Source organism: Peromyscus californicus, unplaced genomic scaffold, assembly GCF_007827085.1.
Source record: "Peromyscus californicus insignis strain IS unplaced genomic scaffold, ASM782708v3 Scaffold_15__1_contigs__length_86483966, whole genome shotgun sequence".
NCBI lineage: Eukaryota > Metazoa > Chordata > Mammalia > Rodentia > Cricetidae > Peromyscus > Peromyscus californicus.
The window spans coordinates 68,192,450-68,216,076 of NW_026294447.1; the positions used below are offsets into that span (position 1 = coordinate 68,192,450).

At 36.0% G+C, this 23,627-nt stretch overlaps 1 protein-coding gene across 6 annotated transcripts in view; it reads left to right on the forward strand.

The window, feature by feature from the left end:
• Nucleotides 1-23,627, forward strand: part of Tmem196 (transmembrane protein 196) — a 61,684-nt gene that overhangs the window by 34,308 nt on the left and 3,749 nt on the right. For 3 of the 6 annotated variants that reach the window (XM_052739216.1, XM_052739218.1, XM_052739221.1), the window contains 3 exons: nucleotides 16,395-16,451; nucleotides 20,818-21,072; nucleotides 22,222-22,295. In XM_052739216.1, coding sequence (XP_052595176.1) covers nucleotides 16,395-16,451; nucleotides 20,818-21,072; nucleotides 22,222-22,295 — 386 coding nt within the window. The remainder of the gene's footprint in view (nucleotides 1-16,394; nucleotides 16,452-20,817; nucleotides 21,073-22,221; nucleotides 22,296-23,627) is intronic. The other 3 variants (XM_052739217.1, XM_052739219.1, XM_052739220.1) reach the window with 2 other exon arrangements.

Below are 23,627 nucleotides of genomic sequence, written 5' to 3' on the forward strand. Positions count from 1 at the left end.
TATTGTACTCTTTGAAATGTTTCCTTCCCCTCTGAGATGCTCACCCTCACTCCGCTTTGTTGTTCTATGAAATAAGTTTGATGTGATATATAGAATTTGATAGATATATAGACTGAAGAGATAATTTCCCTTTGGGAAACTCCAAGAATGTTTTATTAACAGTGCTCTGCAACTCTCTATATTTCCCTGGAATTTGGAAATATCTCTTTTAAGAGTGTTTATTTCTCCAGTTCCTTAGTTTTCCTAGTCTATTTTTCTATGGTGATGAATTCTGTATAAATACATACAGGAAAAAATTACAATCTTATGTCCCAGGCAAATTATGTATTATAAAATTTAAAGAACCTGAAGGATTAGAAATTGAAACTTGCATGTAATTATTTCACATGCCTCTAATCATCTGTTTCAATGACACTTAAGAGAGGGAGGTAGAGAATGATAGAGACGGAAAAATTTGGGTAAAAAGAAATTCTCATCTGTTGATTCTCTTTAAAAGGCAATTCTCTCTCTCTCTCTCTCTCTCTCTCTCTCTCTCTCTCTCTCTCTCTCTCTCTCTCTCTCTGCTTGGAAGCTCTGAGTGGAATATTGGGGTCCATTTTTCCTTCAGTATTGGTATCCTGAACCTCAAAAATGATTCAACTTCACAGGAAATCGAGCAGCAGATGAAGCATAAAAGAGTTTAAGAGACCAACAATGCCAGTTCTTTGATGGAGGAAGTCAGCTGTAAAAGACAGACCACATAGAAAAGAACTGTGGGGAAAGAAACTATCACATGCTGTGCTTTCTTTGAGGCTCCATTACTAGCAGTACTGCCAGCTCTCTGCACTCCACTGGACCCCAACCTGGCCTGGCAGGATAGAGCGCTCAGGCTACAGTTCAAGACAAAGCAAGGTTGTGTCATATATACGATCCATATGTGTCCCAGTGTCCACTAACTCACAGTTCAAAAGGGTACAACTTATGGCAAGCCTGTCTTCAATGTTGCCAACAAGCTAAAGATTGTTGCCAACCAGCTAACCCAAAGCCTTTAGTCTGTTGCAGAGGAGAGAGCTAGATGCCACTGTGAGGTTTGGTAGGTTGTAGATTATTACTGGTAAAGACTCCATATATAAATTTTTTGAGATTATCTGCATTGGTTCATTCCATAAAGCTAGCTGAAGAAATCATTACCCATCATGGATCACTAAACCAGTCCACAACTGTGAGAGATGCACTGGCTGGCATCATCTCTACAGGCCCCAAGAACCATGGCCTTAGAAAGGACCATAATTTCCACCACACTATTGATGGTTCTCCCTGTGTCTCTGGGGAGAAAAACAATTCTCTCCACCTCCACAATTATTGCTAACATAAAAAATGTTTGTTAAATTCATACCCAATATAAGACAATAAAAAGATAAAATGCATCTAAGTTGCAAAACAAAGGCATAAAATGCCTAAAAGAGCATCTAGAGAGAGAAGCATTAATTTCTCCCCACTGTGGTTGATTCAAGTAAGAATGAGAAAACATAACTCTTGCTAGAGTTATTTGAAAAGTAGCTTAACACCTGGGAATGAAGGAATGAATGTTCTGTGTGAAGACTGAGACCTTTCAGAAAACAGGACATTGATTCATCTGGTTGTCTTTGTGATCTGATATTAGACACCAATCACTGTTTCCTTTAGGGCTATTCCCTAGCTACCCTGCAGGATGTCTTAGTTTCCAAACCTGGGTAGTTCATAGTAGGATTAGCCCATCTAGGCCAAAACAGATAACTAAATAAGTGCTCTGAGTTCACAGCTAATATTCTTCAACTACAGAGAGCATACAAATTACCTTGATGTCAATCCAACGTGTAAATGTTTAGATTTTGCCCACCAAAATTTGAATCAAGAGAGACCTACTAGAGTGTATTTCTAATGAATATCTCCATGTTATTTTGATGAATATTGAAATGACCTACAAAATCATACGTGGAAAACTTTCTCCCTGTACTTTGCAACTCAGGCCATTTGGGCAAAAGTAGGTCCATTTTTCAAGATAGCCAGAAGAAGGTCTTTAAACATTGCCTTTGGTGAACAGGCACGGAGTGTTTACATTACCTAAATCTCAGAGTGCTGCTGCATACCCTGTAGTGGATTGATATATATTCACACAAAATTACTATGCAAAGATTAGTTCTGAAATTGAGAGATTTCATCAGGCTGAGTGAGATCTCATAAAAGATTTCAAATTGAGAACATAAAGTCAAGATTTTCACTAATGTGATGAAACCCTAAGGCTTTTTGAACTTATCCTTAGGAGCCCTTTATTCTTTGTTTCGAGTAATATTTTTCCTAGAATAAAAACTCAGCAAAGATGGCAATTACCCAGCTTTTGTCCTAGCTCTTCTAAAAAGGGTCATTGATCTTAAAACATGCTATACTACACCTTCCTTTGTTTGTAAACTGACACGACTTACCAGGAATGATAGCTGATGGCTTATAAAAACAACAAACCAAAAACCAAAACCAGCCAGTCAACCAACCAAACAACAACAACAATAAAACTCTACAAAATAGCAAAGAAAATGAATCCATTTAAAAAATATTCTAATGTCTTAAAACCCCAGTTTTTACTCTTCCGTTTTGGTGGTTTCAAAGTTACTTCATCCAAACTGAATGAAGATTATCTATATTTTCTCCAGAAGTAAATATTTGCAATATGTGACTTAAGACAGTGTGTATTTTAGTTTGCTTTCTGTTGTTGTGGTAAATACCATGATCAAAAGCAATTTTGGAAGAAAGGGGTACACTTTTGCTTACAGATGAGAGTCCATCTCCCAAGGAAGCTATGGCGGGAGCTCAAGGCAGGAATCTGGAAGCAGGAACTGAAGCAGAAGCCGTGGAAGAAGACTACTTATTAGGTTGCTTCTAGGCTTATGCTTATCTGCCTTGCACATACAGTCCAGGCCTGCCTACCCTGGAATAGCACTGCCAAAAGAGCTGGACCCTCCTATTTAAATTAGCAATCAAGAAAATGCCTCACAGACATACCCACAGGTCAGTCTGACAGAAGCAGTCCTTCAACTGAGCTACCCTCTTCCCAGATGTGTCAAGTTTACAAATAAGATCAATCATCACAGTATAGGTTTCAAGGCCTTAAGATGAGATAAAGATGATATTGAACTTTATCATTTCTAGCAGCATGGAAGCTAGGAGTAAGCATTAGCAATCAAATGAGAATATTGAGATGCCACCACCTTTTTACTTTCACCAAGGCAGGTAAGCTATTCTATGCCTATTCTTAAAGCAAAACTCACTCTCTGACATTGATTTAATCAATTATAGTCTCGGATATATACTCATAGGTAACTTTCCTGACTCATTTTCTCTCTCACATAAGAATAGAACCCTTTTTTTGAGACAGAGAAATCAATTTTACCTCCAAAAGAAGAAGCTTTTCCATTCATAGCTCAGGGCTAAGGTAAAATCCTTTCCACTGACTTTGATCTAGCCTACCCTACATATGTTACCACATCAGAAGCAGCTGAAGATTCAGAAAGAGCTGACTAAAACCAACAAAGGCAACACCATCCAAATTGTTTCACTGAGGACAGAATTAATCATCTCACCAATTATAAATATTTTTGGCAAAAAGAGTAGTTAACTAAATTTGACTCTGTAAAAAAGATGATATTCTAGCTGTGTTTTAGAACTGATCAAAATGGATTCACTTTGGCTTATTTTTGTTCATTCACTTTGAAGTTACAGTATATCATGTAGAAATTTTATTCCAAAATCAAGAGCCAGTAGGTATGCTGTGGTAGAGTAGAAGTCAGTCAACAAATGATCTGTCACTTAAACAATGGCAGCAGTGGAATATAAAACAGTACATTAAATTCCACTTATATATGGAGTTCATACCAAGTTCAATACAGATTCTGTAATTTTTATAGTAACTTGCCTATCATGAAGCAAAATCTCTTTTCTAACACATTTTTCTAGAGTGTTAAAAAGCTGTCAAAATACTTTGAAAAACTTTATTTTGGCTATTATGAATTTTGAGGCTATACAATCCTTGTAATCTAAAGATTAATTATGACAGTCACTCAAGGTGTAACTTTCCACTTTAATCTGGAGTAGTTTATGTTTCAGTATATTTAACTGAGAAGAAAGTAAACCTCTTGGTGAGCTTCATGTAGCTTCATGATATGCTTCATTTTCTTCAAGAAAGACTGATCTCAATTCTTAAAAGCTACTCTTTGGTACTTTAGATTTGTGCCTGGAAAGTCTAATCCTAGTATGATCTGAATTCTAGTCAATTCATCATAAAAACCCAGTCTTTTATATGGGTAAGCAACCTTGGGGTTGTGATTAAAGACAATCTAGCAGAGTTCTTAAATGCCAAAATATGGGCTGACTTCTCGAAGAATTTTCCCAGTTAGCTTTAATGGTCAAATTAACACAATCTAGAATCTTCTGAAGAGAGTATCTTAATTTAGGGATAGCCTTGATCATATGGGGCATGCCTGTGGGAGATTGTATTGATTAACTGATGTATAAGGGCATAGTCCACGGTGGACAGTACCATTCTTGGGCCGTGTGGTCCTGGGCTATACAAGAAAGTTAGTTAAGCATGAGCCTGGGGTTAGGTGAGCCAGCAAGCAGTTTTTTCTTGGTTTCTGCTTCAAGTTCCTGCCCTGACTTCCCATAATGATGGATTGTGACTTGGAAATGTAAGCCTAATAAATCCTTTGCTCCCTGTATTAATTATGGTTTCTATTGCTTTGAAGAGACACCATGACTATGGCATCTCTTATAGAGAAAAACATTTAATTGACTTGCTTACAGTTCAGAGGTTCAGTCCATTATCATCATGGATGGATAGGGTGGCATGCAGGCAAACATGGTGCTGGAGCTGAGAGTTCTACATCTTGCAGGCAACAGGAATTGAACTGAGACACTGGGTATAGCTTGAACATATATGAGACCTCAAAGCCCACCTCCACAGTGACAGACTTCCTACAATAAGGCTATACCTACTCAAACAAAGCTACACCTTCTAATAGTGCCACTTCCTATGAGCTTAAGGGGATCAATTACATTCAAACTACCACACTCCTCTATGATGTCTTTAGTCAACATGTTTTATCACAGAAACAGAAAGGAAACCAGAGCAAGCTTGTTTATGGACTTTTTAAAATACAGGGATCATGAAACTGAGTGATTCATTAGCACAGATGAATCTCAGTGGGCTACCTACATAATATCTGTACTTTGTGAAAATAAGAGGGACTTTTTAAACCTTTCTGAATAATCAACACTTGCATATGATGCAAAAATGTGTCAGTTCAAAAGAAGAAAAATCTTTCCCTTCATCATTTTGCAATCACACTTTTAGCTCAGGTAATAACAGCTATTTGTTTCTTCTCTGGTTTTCCAGAATTTGTCTACATTTGTATACAAAGTTGTCTGTAAGTTGTATTATATTTTCTTCTTGTGCAAAAAGTACTTTAAAATATATATGTTTCTATACTTTTCTTTTTTTGCATAAGTGTACCTGAACTTTCTGAATCACAATATAGTTGTGTTTCTAACATTCTATCATAGGTTCAGAGACTTTAACTGAATTAGTCAGTTCTCTGCTGAATGACACTTGGGATTGTCCCTCTTATGGTGTCAATAGCAATCTGAAACAAATCAGCACACACATATCTTGCTCAGTTGTAGCTTTGAATAAATTCTCAAATATAAGACTTGTGGCAAAGGAGATGTACACATATGTGTGAATATATGTGCTTTATGTATGAAATGTTGATTACTGCTCCTAAATACCTCTCAAGCTATCATCTATAAGCCATATGTTACCAGTTATCTATGGTTCATCACAGTTTATCTACTCAGTGATTGTTTTCCATTTCTGTTTTTTAGTGATTGATAAAGCCTACAGAAGGTTTCAAGTTAGTTAGGTAAATACTTGAAAGAACAGTCGAGGTATATGGAAGATTATGCTTTTAGCTTTGTTGGAACTATTGCAACATTCTCCTAAGCAGCTGTAGTATTACCATTTTCACAATCCACCCAAGAGAATTATTGTTACTCCAGGTCATTAGTAATTTCTCTCACCAAGGGCTTTGTTTGTTGGTATCTCTGGTGCTTGTTTCACATGTTAGCCTGTTCTGCTTCTCCTTCTGCTGCTTCTTCTCCTTCTCCTTCTTCTCCTTCTCCTCCTTCTCCTTTTCCTCCCCCTCCTTCTTCTTCTTCTGCTTCCTTCCCCTCCTTCCTTCCTTTTTCCTTCTTCCTTCCTCACCAAATATATCTTCTTCCCTGAGGTGTCTTGATGGATATTTTCCTTTTCCTTTCATTTTCTATGAGAAGCAGGACAAAAGAAGAGGCCATACTGCACATTTGAAAGAGTACAAGGCCAGAGATCTGCATACCAACCATCACTGACACATTATAATCTCTCATGCTGTAAATCTCTTCTGCCCTCTGGCCAACCTTGACTTTAGGCTTCCTCTTCTCTAATGTGAGATTGGAAAGGGTAACTTTTTTTCTCTAAATATTGAAACTCCTAATTATCAGCAAGTTGACATCTGCACTGGTTAAATTTAAAGTTGTTATTGTAGTTTTATTTAAAAAAACATATTTTCATATAATTTATGTTGATCTTGTTTTCCCCTCCCCAAACTTCCCAGATCCTACCCACCTAACTTCATGTTCTCTCTTCCTTCCTCTCTCTCTCTCCTCTTTCTGTTTCCAAAAAAAAGAAAAGAAAAAAAGAAAACCAAAAGAAAAGAACAAAAAAGTAACAGAAAAAAATGACCAAAATGAAAGAAAAAGCCCACAAACAAACAAAAAGATGGACTCTGCCCTTGAGTAAGGCTGTGACTTTGTTTCAGTTCTGACAGTTTCCCCCTGCCTTTGTCATTTGGAGTTTGAGTTTGGGACTCTGTCTGAGTCATTGTATTCTATAAATAAAAAGGAAGATTCAGGCTTTTGCCCATATTTTAATTTAGTTTCTATTTTATGCTTGATCTCACCTAATTCTGTCTCCTTCCTTTTAATATTTTTTTCTGTGATTACTTGTATATGTCTTTCTTGTGCCTATTTTCTCAATTGTTAACATACAATTACTCAGATTTTTCCAGATCATCCCATGTCATGGTTGATTATAGATCTAATTAACTTTAAGCATAAAAATATTTGGAGAAAATTTAGGAAATGTCAGAGGTTTAGAGAGAAAGTCTATTAACAATGATGAAAGGCCAGGTTGGGCTTAAATTACAAGAGGATGAAATAACTACCTGTTTCTAAAAGCTATTAGAGATCAAACAATCCTGACTTATTGAACTTCTGTTATGAACTTAGACAATATCTCTCCAGTGAAGAGCCCTTAATTTGGCCTTCATGCTTTTCCACATCACTCTGAAAGTAATCATGGAGCAATTGCTACTGTACAAGCTGAAGTGAGTTGGTTCACTGCTAAGTAAGGTAGTTATGCATGTGAATCTTAGGTCATATGATTCTTGGACCCATACTGTACTCAGAAATCACCTGGGAAGATTGAAAAGTGCTGACACCTGATTCCACTCAACATTCCAATGATTAATTCCCAGTCTATTTTAATTGAGCTGCTGCCAATCTTGAGAACCATTGACTTTGGAAAGGTTTTCCAAATTGATGTACATTTTACACAAATAGCTTTTACAGGAATTATTAAGGAAATGCAGTCCCAAAGGAAGAAGCCCCAGGACATAGGGTCATTGGTCTGTGTCTAGCCAGAGTTTATGGTTAATCATATCAGGATAATATCAAGAAAGAAAGCTGTTAAAATGTGCATTTTATGTGCAAACCTTCAAAGTAATCATTTTGAGAAAGTTAATAGTGATCATTTTTAACTGAAAAATTATTGGAGTGTGGTTAAAAAATTTAAGAGCCAACAGTGGCCAATTTATACCATTTTCAACCCAGTTACAGAATAAACATAGCACCTAACCAGCACTGGACCATGTTTAATCAATTTTACAGCTTTTAACATTTGCGGTTTTCTTGATAATATTTCTGTACTGATTTACATGAACTGGTTTTTATAAAACAATGTAAAATAGTAGTAATTGTTGAAGTATTTAGTTCAGTTTGCAGTTCAGTAAATTGGGGTAAGAAAAATAAGGCTTCTTCTGCTTTCGGATCAGCACATCTTCTGTTTAAATTTGGTGCAAATCTATTTATCTGAAGCGATTAATATAGAGTGAGAAATAATTTTAACAGGTTGTCTTAAGACTAGACTGGCTCATCATCTCTATAATTTGATCTACCACCATGCCCTTGGCCAAATGTGATGTCATTCTCAAAATCCTATGTTTGAAGATGAGTTTTGCAGGATGCTTTGGCTCAAAATTCAAGATCTTCTTTATATTCAGAATAAAAATTGTGTATTTTATTTAATTTGTTGATTTAAGTTTTCAATGTGACAAGAATCATTCTAGTGAGAAATGACATTTTGATCTTCTTATGATTATCTTTGAGATGCCATAGTGTTCAAATTCTGTTACTCATGACCTGTGGTTGGCTCATGCTCCAGATAGTAAGTAACCCAGTACTATGATTAATCTCCAAGGTCAGTGGCCTACCCTCAGTTTTACTCACCTCCACATACAAGTTCTTCTTCTATGTCATTATCTGTTCCTCAAGTTAGAATTTTAGTACTTGTTATTCACATTGGCAAGGCTTACAGTGTAAGACAGGCAGATGATGGAAAGGGTTCTTTGTTATTATAGGCATCTGGCCTCAGGGTTGATAATTTTTCAATATTTTTTTTTATCTTTTTTTTGGGGGGGGAGGTTTTTTGAGACAGGGTTTCTCTGTGTAGCTTTGCGCCTTTCCTGGAACTCACTCGGTAGCCCAGGCTGGCCTCGAACTCACAGAGATCCGCCTGGCTCTGCCTCCCGAGTGCTGGGATTAAAGGCGTGCGCCACCACTGCCCAGCAACTTTTCAATATTATGCACCCTCCTTCTTGTTACAGCAAGTTCTGCCTTGTATAGATAACTGGTCTAGAGTAGAAGGTTCTTTTTCCCAATAGGTGGCCTTCACTTAGTATGGGCATAGGGTATTAAGCCTAAGTTGAATTCCTGCCTTCCTTAGGTGAAGACTCTTTCTTATACTTTTTTCCTGGTTATATTTGACATCTACACTTATACATGCCATGGAAATCAAAAGGCTTTGCTTCTTTCTTTTTTGTAAATTGTTGCTGCCTTTTAAGCCACAGCTGTCTGAGTCAGCAACTGCAACTACTAGCAACAATTAAGCTGCAAGGGCTGGAGATGGAGGGAATTATGTTCCCTCAGGCATCAACTCTTCCAAAGCTATTAAGGGAATTTAACTAAACCTCTCTCCCTCTAAAGAACTCAAGATTCAAAGGTTAAGGTGGAAGTCTGCTTTTCAGAGACTGAATAGCAAATAGCTCACCTCCTCTCCTTGCTGGCATCCTCCAAAAAGCCCTCATGCTTCTCCTTGCCCCTCCTTACAAACCCTTCTCCACTTACCTCCTCCCTACTACTTCTTGTCAGCTAGTTGTTGACTCGGCCTTCTGACTGCAGGTGAATTTTATTTAATCAAACACATCTTTGCATCATTAAACAAATGTTCCAGAACATATACAAAAGTAACACACCTTAAAATAATATTCTACAACATTTCCCCCTTTTTGTCTAAACAAAAAAATGAAAGGTTTTAACTTTAACATAATAAAACTGTACACAATAGGAACAATTATCAAGTAAAGATTACATTCACAATGTAATGAATTCCAGTTTATTTGTGTCTGGCAAATTAAAAGAAAATTTAATGAGTCTAAAGTTTTATCATAATTAAGGAAAAGTGCAACTATATCTAGTCTCCAAGTCCATCAAAAACTCCAGAAGGATAATATTATTTGAGTAAAGAAAAAGTGCATTGCAAATAACTTCCACAACTTTAGCAATAACAGAGACATTTGAATGCCTGGACAGTCACCCAAAGTTCCTTCTGCAACATTGGGGCATCCATCTTCAGCCTACAGTATCTGGCAGACTTCTCAGTGAAGCAGGAAATTTGAAGGATTGTCCTGCCTTGTATTGGCAAAGTTCATCAGTCACTTTTCTCTGTGACCTGTGGAATATCTAACAGCCTCTTCTGTGAAGCAGAAATTTTGAAGGACTGTCCTGCCTTGTTTTGGTAGAATTCAACTGTTCTTTTTCCTGTGTGTCCTGCATATCCAAACTGCATAGCACATTGTCAGCAGTCAAAGGCAAGAATAGTTTTTTGCCCAGTGGCTAACATTGCCACAATGAAAAGAAACTCCATAAGAAGTTTCTTCAATGCCCATCATCTTCTCTGAAGTAAATTGGTGCTGCCAGGAACAGATGTGCCTCATTGTCATAAAAAACTTTAAATGAACAAAACATTTTAAATGCCATATTTTATATGTCTTTGAAGTATTTGAAGACCATCTATCTAAAATGTATCTATTTAACCTAGAAAATATACCTAACATATTTACAAATTTAGTTGTTATAAATGACTAACTACTGACCTATGTTTCTTGATTGTCTTATATGGTTTATAATAATAGCTAGAACTTTACCTTACATTTTTAAATGAACTGCATAGACACAATACCTTAAACAAGAGTAGAAACATATATACAATATGTGGTAACAAAAACAACATTAAATATGTATCAATATACAAAAACCCTTTAGATAAGAGTAGAAACATATATACAGTGTAACAAAAATAACTTTAAATACTTTAAACAAAGGTAGAAATATGTATATATATATATATATATATATATATATGTGTGTGTGTGTGTGTGTGTGTGTGTGTATGCATACTGTGTGCTGTAACAAAAATTACCTTAAATTTATATCAATATACAGAAGTCCTTACAAAAACAAAATACTTGAGATCAATAGTTGTCCCTTAGTTTATAGTAGATTCAATAATCTACCCTATTATTTAAAGTAGATTCAACTATCTACTCTTCCATCCTATCATTCCTATCTCCCCCTCTATTTCTTTTTTCCTTTTTTCTTTTTTTCAAAGAGATCCCTGAATATAATATCATTTGCATAATTTCTTCCCTTTCCAATACCAGTAACCATTAATAAACAACCCCTATAAATGATGACAAGCATCCATAACCCACTAAATGACCAAAGACCACCCACACCCTCCAACTCTTGGGAATGTCGATGTAGTTTTTCTCCATACTGCTTCTTGTTGTCTATGGAAGAAGCATCTTTAGGATCCCAGAGAGAAAATTTTGAGAAAATGATCAAGTCCTGGGAAGTCAAGCTATAATCTTTATTGATAGATATCACCTGTCAAGGTTCAGGAGGTCTTGCCTGATCAGACCTGATCCATGTTATTCCTGAAGGAATCCACAACCTTTTTGTCTCCTGTGGGAACAAAACTTCAAAGCATCTTTTACTTCCACTTAACAAATATATTTTTTTACTTTTTAAAAGTTAAAGAATTCCTAAAGTATATAGGCTGATTTATTTCAACAGTCCCTCTTTCAATTCCAGGTTTCTTTGAAGCTGTCCTTCACTTTTCAACAATCAAAGAATTCAAAATCAACACAACATACAAGATCTAGATTTCCTGTATATTTCACATCTTACATGGCTTTTTTCTTTTATATTACTTTTACTCTCTTTAAAGACTTTATTATTATTTTTAAACTATTCATTTCTTTCTATGACTATACTCTTTTTCTTTTCTTAAATTTACGCACATTGTTAAACACACTATAACCTGTTTAGAGGTTTTTCTGTCTGAACCTCTTTTATTGTGTATCTTCAGCCTTTTTTGACTATATGAGCAAACCTTTAACTGCTAACCTACACCTGGATCCTCTGCCTGTGGCTCTCAGCTGACTCTGCCCACTTCTCTGGTCATGAATACCAATTGTGAAACTCACAACTGATAGGAGGTTTGTCTGACCAGGAACTGCATTCAGCCTTCCTAGAGCACTAGAATGCCAAGCTTGCACTGTGGCAGGCATTTTAACTTAGTTTTTTATTCCTACTTAACATACTAGCTGCTCAAGGGCTCAGTGTTCCTGTAGAAACTGTCCAGCAGAAACTCTTAAAGGTGTCATATTTTTTTAAAGCTTTCTCAGGCACTATAGAAATTTGAGCACCACATTGGTACACCAAAATGTTGTTTGTTTTTGCTCTTTTGAGGGACCTACCACCCAGCACCCAAATAAATATATGCATAGGCTTATTCTTAATTATGAATTCATGGCCTTAGCTTGGCTTACTTCTGCCAGCTTTTTTTTTTAACTTAAACTTAACCTGTCTGTCTTTTGCCTCTGGGCTTTTCCTGTTCTCTTACTTCTGTAAATCTTACTCTTACTCTGTGGCTTGCTAGGTAGCTGGGTAGCTGGCCCCTGAAGTCCTCCTCCTTCTCTGGCTACTTCTCTTTTTCCTCCCAGATTTCTCCTTCTATATATTCTCTCTGCCTGCCAACCCCCCATACTTTCTCCTGCCTTGCCATTGATTGTGCAGTTCTTTATTAGACCATCAGGTGTTTTAGACAGGCACAGTATCACAGCTTCACAGAGTTAAACAAATGCAACATAAACAAAAGTAACTTAAAATAATATTCTATAACACTTTGCTAGCTATCTTCTAGTACTTATAGATATTGTTTCTTAAAAGAGGATGACTAAGAAAGAAACAGGGTTTTACACAAACATCTACACACACACATACACACACACACACACACACACACACACACACACACACACACAGTGGATACCTGTGCTTTTTATCTCTCCCATGTTCTGCAACAGGTGACAGTCTGACTTTCCAGACTTTCTTTGGAGGACTTTGCTTATCCTTTGATCAAAATGTTTTTATTATTTTAGAATCTTAGTTCTTAAGTGGGCTCTAGAAAAGTTATCATTCTGCATTTTGGAGTAGAAATTACATCCTTGCTTGTTTCTATACCATAAACAAAAACAATAATCTCCATGGTCTTTTCATAAAAAGTTCCACTCACTTAAAACATAGAATGCTAATTTCACAATAGCTTCACTTTGTTTGATGATCTTGGATGCCTCTAATTCACTTATTTTTATAGTACAGCACTTGATGACTTAACATTGTGTACCAAGACTAATTAGATTAGACCACCTGTGAAGTACCTTTTCAGTGCAATGGCTTGCTGTAAATAAAGATAAACAATAGAATAAAAGATAAATTGACTATTTTGTTGGGGTGCTACTCTTCTCCATAAATTATGATGGCTAAGTTTAAGCCAAAAGCTCTTCAACTGTACTTCAAATTTCCATTATTTTAAATACCCTAACTAAAATAACTATTACGGAAGGATTTTTAAATACTCGACTGAAGGTCAATTAAAAAATGTCACCTAACTTCTCTCCTACTATACATTTTCCCTCCCCAAATCCTTAGCTCCATCCAAGTGAAGTGTCACAGCAGGAAGGAGACATTTCCTCACATCTAGGTGTCTCAACCAAGTGGCTGGAATGGAGAATTCTGCTTGTGTTGTTCTGGCCCTTTGAGTCTTGCTGTAAATAAATAATGGCAGTATAAATAGATTTCAAGACAAATGAAGGAACAAAAATGTGCTCCTACCAAATTATTTGAAAATAAATTTGGGTGAATTGACTTTCAGGTTGAATAACAGATTAGTGAAATTTGAAGAGAAGGGCAGCTTAGGCTTTGATCTAAAGCTTGCGGAGCTAAAAGGAACATAATTTGTCCAAACTGGAATTGCTTGAGCACAGTCTTGAAACCTGTGAGATAGAAACAATACAAAAGACTCTATAAAGTTCAATATATGTTTTGGTCCATAACATTGGTTTTATACTTAGAAAATATTTATTTATCTGAATTTATGCAAATATACTAAATTGTTTTTTCCTATGGCATTTGCAAAAATTTGTACATATAAACATTCAAAGTACTCCATGTTAGTTTTCCTATATGATGTTTGGAAAGATTAGAAGTTTGGAAAGATTAAACTTAGAAGGCAGAGATCTGTCTAGATCTCTGTGAGGTCAAGGCCACACAGAGAACAGAGCCAGTTGTGGTGGTACATACCTTTAATCCTAGCACTAACCATAAAGGTCTGGAGGTCTGTACAGACAGACAGGAAGTGACAGAGCTGGGCAAGAAGAGGAAGTGATGTAGCTGGACAGAGAGAGGAAATGAGATGGCAGAACAGAAAAGTATATAGACATAGGTATACAGGAAGTAGGTCACTTTGGCGGAGGATCTCCAAGTAGAAAGAACGTGGCTGGCTTCTTTCTGCTTTTCTGATCGCTCAGCTTTTTACCCCAATATCTGGCTCTGGGTTTTTTTATTAATAAGACCATTTAGCAATTCTTATAATTTCCCCAATAATTTGAAAGGTTATCTAATGTCTTTACCAAGTTTTTGTGTATCCTGTGCTCACTAACTTCTCTTGCTACATACTACCTCATTTATAACTGTCATGTTCTCTTACAGGAGAGTCCCTTCACAGCAGCTTCCCTTACCCATTGTTTTTCAATATAATCCTCACATGCATATTGTAGCACGAATTGTTAGAAGATCTTATTAATAAAAACAAACCCAGAGCCAGGTATTGGGGTGAACACTGGAAGATCAGAGAGACAGAACAGGCCACAAAGCTAACCTCACCTTGCCAACTTCTCAGCTAATCCTGTTTCCTCAAACTAGAAACCTCTGAGTCCTCATCCAGAATGAATCCCATCTGAACTGCTGCTAAAAGCCTAAAAACTTAAACAGGCTCTAGTTCCTGGCTTCCAGACCTTATATACCTTTCTGCTTCCTGCCATCACTTCCTAGGATTAAAGGCATGTGTCACCATGCCTGGCTGTTTCCAGTGTGGCTTTGAACTCATAGAGATCCAGATGGATCTCTGCCTCTGGAATGCTAGGATTAAAGGTGTGTGTGCCACCATTTTCTGGCCTCTATATCTAGTGGCTGTTCTGTTCTCTGACCCCAGATAAGTTTATTAGTGTTCGCAATTATATTGGGGAACACAATATCACCATAGCGTATTATTTCAGAGGAGTATTAGAATACTTTGATACATATTTTTATAAAACATGTATATATCCAGATACAAAATGCTTAGTTAAAACTAGTTAAATTATTATCTATGACTTGAGATCTTTTGAAATTTTTATTACATTTATTTATGAAATTGTGTGTGTGTGTGTGTGTGTGTGTGTGTGTGTGTGTGTGTGTGTGTGTGTGTATACATGTGTTTACACATGTGGACATCAGAAAACAACCTGCAGGGGTTGGTTCTTTCCTTCCACTACGTGAGTCACAGAAATTGAACTCAAGTTGTCAGGTTTGGTGGCAAGAACCTTACTAACTGTACTACAACAAAAAACAAAAAAATTAAAAATCAAATGGAGCCGGGGCGGTGGTGGTGCATGCCTTTAATCCCAGCACTCAGGAGGCAGAGCCAGGCAGATCTCTGTGAGTTTGAGGCCAGCCTGGTCTACAGAGGGAGATTCAGGAAAGGTGCAAAGCTACACAGAGAAACCCTGTCTCAAAAAAAAACAAACAAAAAAAAGAAACCCTGCCTCAAAAAAAAAAAATCAATTGGAAGCAGGTTTGTTAGCAAATCTGAAAGCCATTAACTTTCCTATTATTTATTTATTAATTATTTAACTACAGATTAGGCCAACTCAAGTATGAACAAATTTACATTCTAACAGTCCTAAATATTTCCATATAAATTAAACACTTGACTAGTTTATGACACAAAATACCTTTATCATGGGTAGATGATTTAATGTAGTTGGCTCTGCAAAGCAGCTTTGTAACCAGTTTCTATTTATATGAAATTGTATGCCATCAATTGCTTGGTCTGTTTGGGTTCTTTAGACATGCTCAGAGAAACAATCTTCCTATCAGAATGATGTAGTCATTGTTCCAAAATGAGAAGTACAAATAATGTCTATATGGAGGATGATCTCCTTGTTTGAAGTCTTATCTTTTTATCTGGGTTATCTTCCCTATCCATATAATAACCCATTGAGGTCTAAGTGCTTACTACAAGTCAATGCAGTATAACATGTTTGTCTCTGAGAAAGTGGAAAAGGAAAAGACAGTGGAATAAAGCAGGAGGAGCAAAATTCTAGTTTCTTTACTTTGCATTTTTTTTTTCCTGGTGACAAACTGATTTAAGTTTTGCTTAGGTCTCACAATTAGCTTTAAAAAAAATAGCCTTTGATATTCCACAGCAAGGTTTTTTTGGGGGGTTTGATGAGAATCCGAAACATGTAAGCTTCCTAGTAGCAAGTGTCATGAACGGATTATAATAAGTTAAAAATCTAAGCTTCTCCTCTCTATGTAAATGCAATAATTCTTCTTTTCTTTTGCAGTTTCTTCTTTGTGGCATATGTGGAATACTGTGCGCCAAAAAAAAATCTGGACTTGTTGTAAGTTTTTCCCTTGTTTGTATCCTATGATGAAGGGTTTGAAATTTAGGCATTCAAAACAGAAATGAAGACTAAAGAACTTTTTCTACTTAATGTTGCTAATTAAGGATTAAAGGGAAACTGAGAAGCAAATATTGGGCTTATTGTTTCAAAGAAAACTATCAAGAATGTAAGAGACAAGAAAAACACCAAAGTCCCTGAGAAGCTTTGATATACCCTTTAAATACTTGAATATTCAAACTTTAATGTTTGCTATACAGGAGAGTCTATGTTTTTCTACTTAGAGATTCCCAAGCAATCACCTGCGTCCTCCAGGGAGCTAATAAATGTAAAACTTATTCTGTGGGAAATTGAACTGATCAAATACAGATCTGGGCCTAAGGATTAATTACTTACATTTTTTTTTTTGCTGTGAAACTAATTTTGCAAAGCACCAAGACAGATGTGGTGCTATGATTGCAGTTGATTCCTTTTTAAGATTTATTTAATTCATTTTTATGACTGTGAGTACACATAATCATCTTCAGATGTTTTTTAGTACTATCAAAGGGTTCTGGGATAGGCAATATGCTCCCTGTTGACTCTGATATTGGCTGTAAGGGAGCCCCACATACTGAAGTGTGGATTCTCCTCTGCCCTTGTGACATTTTATAAGAGCTGAAAAGAAGGAAAGGGAATGATTTATTCTACTAGCACTATATAAAAGATCATGAACTTTTACTAATTGATAAATTTAATACGCAAGGACCCTGTAGAATGTTTTTTGAGCTCAAAAAAAGGTTTCCAATGGAATGTCAGGTATGGGATCAGAGCAGTAAGTGGGGGTCCTCCCAGTCATCCTCATCTTCCATTTTTCTCTAATGTCTTTCTTTGTGATGGTATCTATTTATGGAAGACAGATAAAACATTCATTGTAACAGTTGTGTGTAATATAATTGTTAAATATTTGAAGAAAATGGGAACATTTGGGGAAATAAGTTTGTATTTCTAGTTGGCATCTGTAATTCTTCCATCACTCTTTAGGTGTGGTCTTTATTGTTTATATACTTTAACTATCAATACATGTTATGGCATCTATAATTCTTCCATCACTCTTTAGGTGTGGCCTTTATTGTTTATATACTTTAACTATCAATACATGTTATGGTTGTATTGAAACAGCTTATTTGAAGAAGAAATTAAAAGGAGACAAAAATGAATGGAAGGCATGGGAGGAGGAAAGGGATGATTTAATTTTTAAGGAGCTGTCTGTCTTCATTGTCTTTCTAATTGTCCCATAATTTATAAAGATAAACTTTTTGCAAAGTACCATGTAAATGGTATATGTAGTTACAATTAGACAGTGTATTATCTTCCTGTATTTTCTGAAATCTGTAAGTGAAAGGTAGCCCCAAAGATCTCCAGTTGTACAGTAAATGTTTTACAACATGTCTTCTTTACTAATATCTCTTCATTATAGAATCACTTGCCTAACGGGGTTTGAAATAGTATATGATTAACAACCTGGGCACTAATTCTAATACTTTAATTCATAGGCAACAATATTCTGCCAATGCATATCAATACAGTATCATTAACTATTAAAGACAATGAGAATAACAGTAGCAGACACATAGATGTTCCTGTAAAAATAAATATTTCATCTATTTTTAAAAATAGTATTAATTCACTAGTCAAAGGCTAGAATGTATGATCATTTAACATTATCTGTGAATTGTAGCTGGAGAATTTCTCACGAGTTCTCACCAAGTCCCGCCAGTCCCGGAGCCCACTTATAAAATAAACACACAGACTCTTACATTATTTAAACTGCTTGGCCATTGGCTCAGGCCTATCATTATCTAGCTCGCTCTTTTATATTTAGCCCATTTCTTGGTACCTTACATCTTCCTTGTCCTGGCGGCAGCTCTAGGCAGTGTGTCCCTCTGCCTTCCTGTTCCCTCAGTTCTCTTCTCTGTTAGTCCCACCTATACTTCCTGTCTGGAAATTATTAAGGCCACTCCACGTAGTTAAAAGGAGATTTATTTAATGGCGTAACTTACAAATGAAGGGATAGGTAGGGATAGGTAGGTTGAGGGTTCTGGGAAAGACTCAGCATAGTCCGGCGGTGTTCTCTGGAGAGCTCTGTCAGTCCACCTCTAGCATCCAGGTTCCCAGCAGCAAGAGAGCGAGGGTCTTCAGGGCCTTCCCTTGGTCCCGCCTTGTAGGCGTGATAGTTACCGAAGCCTCAATGGGGGTTGGAACTTCCAGACCAAAGCTGGAATGACTACCCACTACAGTGAATGAGTAAACACCAAAATATATACTCAAGAAACTGCAAGGCAAGTGAGTATCATTAAAAATAGGATGTAACTGGTTGATTTTACTTAAGTTTTAAAATACACATTGCAACTAAATGGAACAATTTGTTATTTAATATCAATATTGAACATTATATTCAATCAGATATACAAAGATTAATTGTTTTATCATTGGGTTCTCAGCTCTGATAAGAACCCTGACATAAGCACAATAAGTAAGGCAGAATTAAGTTGGAGAAATGAAGCAAATGACTGGAGTAGTAGAAATCTTTGCCTGTCAGCCTTTTCTTAGTACTGTTTCATGAATTAATGACCTGGCCCTCTCTTGGAACTTCATTCAAGGAAATTGCTTACAATACTACTTTGATAATTTTTTCCTCTCTCTACTCCTAAATCAACCTATTCTCTCTCTCTCTCTCTCTCTCTCTCTCTCTCTCTCTCTCTCTCTCTCTTTGATATTTTATTTGCTCTAACAAATAAAGCTTGCCTGGGGATCAGAGGACAAAGCCAGCCACTATATTAAACATAGAGGTGAGGCAGTGGTAGCACATGCCTTTAATCCTAGCATTCGGGAGGCAGAGATTCATCCAGACCTCTGTGAGTTCAAGGCCAAGCTAGGAACAAAGCTAGGTATGATGGCACATACCTTTAATCCCAGCACTAGTTAACCATAGAAGTCTGCAGGTCTGTACAGACAGATAGGAAGTGATAGAGCTGGGCAGAAAGAGGAAGTGATGTAGCTGGGCAGAGAGGAAGTAAGATGGCAGGGCACAGAGAGATATATAAGGCATGAGTATACAGGAAGTAGCTCTTTCTCTTGGGCTGAGGATTTCCTAGCAGTAAGAACTTGTGGCTGGCTTGTTCTATTCCTCTGCTCTTTCAGCTTTCACTCCAATATCTGTCTCCAGGTTTTTTATTAATAAGAACTTTTTAGATTATTGTTACTCTCCTCTCTCTCTCTCTCTCTCTCTCTCTCTCTCTCTCTCTCTCTCTCTCTCTCTCTCTGTCACTGTCTCTCTGTGTCTGTCTGTCTGTCTGTCTGTCTGTCTGTCTCTGATATTGACCATACCGTACTTAATATGTTAAACCTCATTATACTCAAGGATATTAATGCACAAGTCCTTCTAATGCCAAAAGCTGCCTCACTGATGGCCATTACTCAAAAATTACTTGTTGAACTCAGCTAACTATTGATAGCAAACAATATCTTATAATGTAAAAATAAACACTAAAGTAAGTTATAAAGCTATTTGTGCTAAAGAATTAACACAACAGATAAGATCAATAATGTCCAGAAAGGACTTCTGTAAAAATTATGACTTTTTTTATACTAGGTATCCAAGAAAAAGCAAAATTATTTCCAGGAAACTATAAATGTCCTTGTTATGAAATGTGTATGACATCTCAATGGGCAATAAACACTATTGAAACAGCTGCTGTGTAATAGTTCACTGTGGTGCCACAGGTCAACAAAAGATTTGAATGATGTTGGCCCAGGTTATGGCAAGTCCCTAAGAATCTCATTTGGGGAAACATACAATAAAGTAATGAGAAAAAAAGAAGACAGATAAATTCCCCAAGTTCATCTAGACAGAAAGTTATAGATACTTGGATACTTAGAGAAGACATCAGAATGAAACTGAATTTAAGTTGGAAAATCTGACCTGATCACCATTCATTCTTCCAAATTGCATTAGTGCTTCTTGCAGAGGACCTCTGGGAGGAATCAGGCAGGTGACATCCATTCCTTGCACAAAAGTGTGCATATCAGAGATGAGTATTATATTCATTTGTATCTAGCCAAAAGCTAAATTTGGTTACCTTCAGAGTTTCATAAAATATATATCATTGGTTCCATTTTAGAAGTTCTATGATATACTTCTTCTGCAGTGAGTCAGACTGAGTGGAGTCTCCACTGACAGGCATACCTATCCTACCTTCTTATAATCAAAGAGAACACATCTTTTTCACTGTAGATTTACCATCCTTGGCCTGCAGCATCACGAGGCTCTATGTTCTGGAAATCTCAGCCTTATCAACTTTAATACCTTCTTTCTTTTTCTCAGATGATCCTCTTTTCAGCCTGTTGTATCTGTGGACTCATTGGAGGCATCCTGAATTTTCAGTTTCTTCGGGCAGTCACAAAGAAGACCTCATCCGTGTACCCACTGCACCTCGCTTCCATGTCTTTGGCATGTATTGGCATTGGGGGCTGCACTCTGTCCTCCTGGCTAACTTGTCGTCTAGCCAGCTATGAGCAAAGGAGAATGTTCTCGGAAAGGGAACATTCCCTGCATCACTCTCATGAAATGGCTGAGAAAGTGAGTTTTGTCATTTTGCCTCACACTGCTGCCATGGGTTGAACAGTACAACTAGGTGAATCAATTTACAAACTTAGATGTCAATTTGGAAATCACATTTTGTAAGTTTGACCCTATTAGATTAATAAAAGGTTTTTTTTAATTAGTTTTTCTCGGCAATTCATAAGCACAGCCATTTTCAGCAGAGTTTTGTAGCCTCTGTCTATTCGAAACCATTGCTCCTAAAATAGCATTTCATAAAATATTAAACACCTTATAAATATGGATTTTCATGTATTATAGTGAGGAAAAACAAACTAAATACAGCCTCCACTTAATAATGCCATCTTTAGAAATCACATGAATTCTCTTTTCCAGTATATCCTTTGTGCTTATAAGTAAATGCATCTGATTATGTAAATTAGATCCTCAAGCATAAAAGAGGCTCTTTAGTAAGGCGACAAAAAGCCTTGTCTATCAGTGCAGATATTGCAATCCATATAAAGCTTCATTGAATACTCATCTAAACTTCATGCATATTTGGCTAGCTTTGCCTGTATTTTGCACAATACTGCTTCTGTAATTGTTTTATGAAGGCTATTCAAACAGAAAGTTATATTAGTTGCATTAAGGAACAAGTAGTATAGAAAGAGCTGTGTGTGTTCCAATTACATTTCATATACATTTCTAAATTCCATTCCTGTTACTTCATCTATTGAGGAAAAGATAAACATCTGTAAAAATCAAGTCACTAAGATAATGGACAAATTATATTTTGATTTATTTCTTGAAAATAAAATTATACAATCATAGCATAAAAGAACTAGTATCAAGAGTTATGCATATTTCTTCATAATGTTAAAGTTAAGAAATATTTATTTTGTAGTTTATCTGTCTTCATTCCATATACTAACTTCACATAAGGAGAATAGATTCTCATTAACTGTCCCTAGGAAGTAATTGTAGACATACTTGTACATGTCATTTAAAATAAAAAAATTGACATTATAAATAGAACTGATTCATTTAAAAAATAGGTCTTTAAAGTAAAAGATAATTGTATATTGTGATAGTGTCTCCTTTATGCTCTATTTTTATGCTAGTGTTATTTAGCTTTTCTTTGTATATATTTGTTCAATATTTATTGTATAATTGTTATATTTACATTAGAGATTGAGGGCTATTGAAATAACCGACTTGCCCAGCTGCCCGGTGGTGCCCCCGACACCGGAGTTACCTACAAGGTACGCTGACTTCTAGGGAGTTGCCATGTTGTAATGTTGCCACAGGAACCACTGACTCTATTAGAAAGCCATGATGTCAGCAGATCAGTCTGGACTGATGCTGTATGTTCCTCAAAGTATCCCTTTTAGGACTACTCTGAGGAGCAGACATAACCTACATGGCAGAACCTTACAGCTTCAAAGTTTGTTAAGTATTTCAAATATTCAGCCTGCTTCTAAGCATCCAAGAACAGTTCTGCTTGGATGATTCATAATTCCCTTTATTCTCTGCTGCATCACAATTCTGACTCAGTATCATAATTCACAGATGAGACGTTTGCTTTAATAATAGATGAGTCTGGATAAAGACAAACTGTATATTTCTGTCATGACAAAATTGCATGAACAGATAACTAAAGTTTGATATTAATATAGTAAAATGTTACATATAGTGTTTCTATTGGTAAAATTATCTAATATACTACATTTCCCATATTTCCAGTTATAAATAATAGTGAAGACTCTTGGTTTGACCAAAGAGCCTAACTGGAAATGCAAAAAGTTACATTTGTAGTCCTTTTGAAGGAAGTACATTTGTTTATAAATTTCAAGTCTGTTCTTGCCTAAATTAGGAGTATGGTCTTATAAAATTGGAAATACCAAATTGCAAATGAAATGATGAAACTCATCCATTTAAAACTAACTTTCACTATTATTTTCTATCAGTAATTTTACTGTGTCTGAATTTGAGTGGCTTTAGTTAAGAAAATTCTTGAATTTATAAGATTTCAGAAGTTTTTTTAATCTTATACTAAAAGATTGATACTCTAATTTTATGGGATTTAGGAATTTTTTGTTTTTTTTTATTTTGTTTTGTTTTTAGTTTGAAATCTTTTTAGGGAATGGGAAAGGCAGCTGAAATTCTTATTTCTATGCATTTAGTAGGAAGTTTTCTTTCTCTTCTAGCAGAACAAATAAGAAAATGTGTTTCATTTTATAATGATAATTTTGGGAATTGAGTTTGGTTAATCTTTCCATTAATCAGTTTTTATCACTATAAACTTAACACTAGCCCAATGACCCTCACATTTCCAGACCTGCTTTCACTGTACTCATCCTTAGAAGCCTCCATTACAGAAACAAAATAGAAATGGGTAGCAAGCAGAAGACTACAAAAATAGTAGTTTTCTCTTGAAATGTTTTTGCTGCCCTTAAGAAAGTCAACTTGTTGAAATATAGAATTGTCAATCTTGGATAACAGACAATTTTGCTATTACATAATATTTATATTATATGCTAATATATTATCTATAATACTGTGCACTATGATAAATGAGAATGGGTCTCTGATCT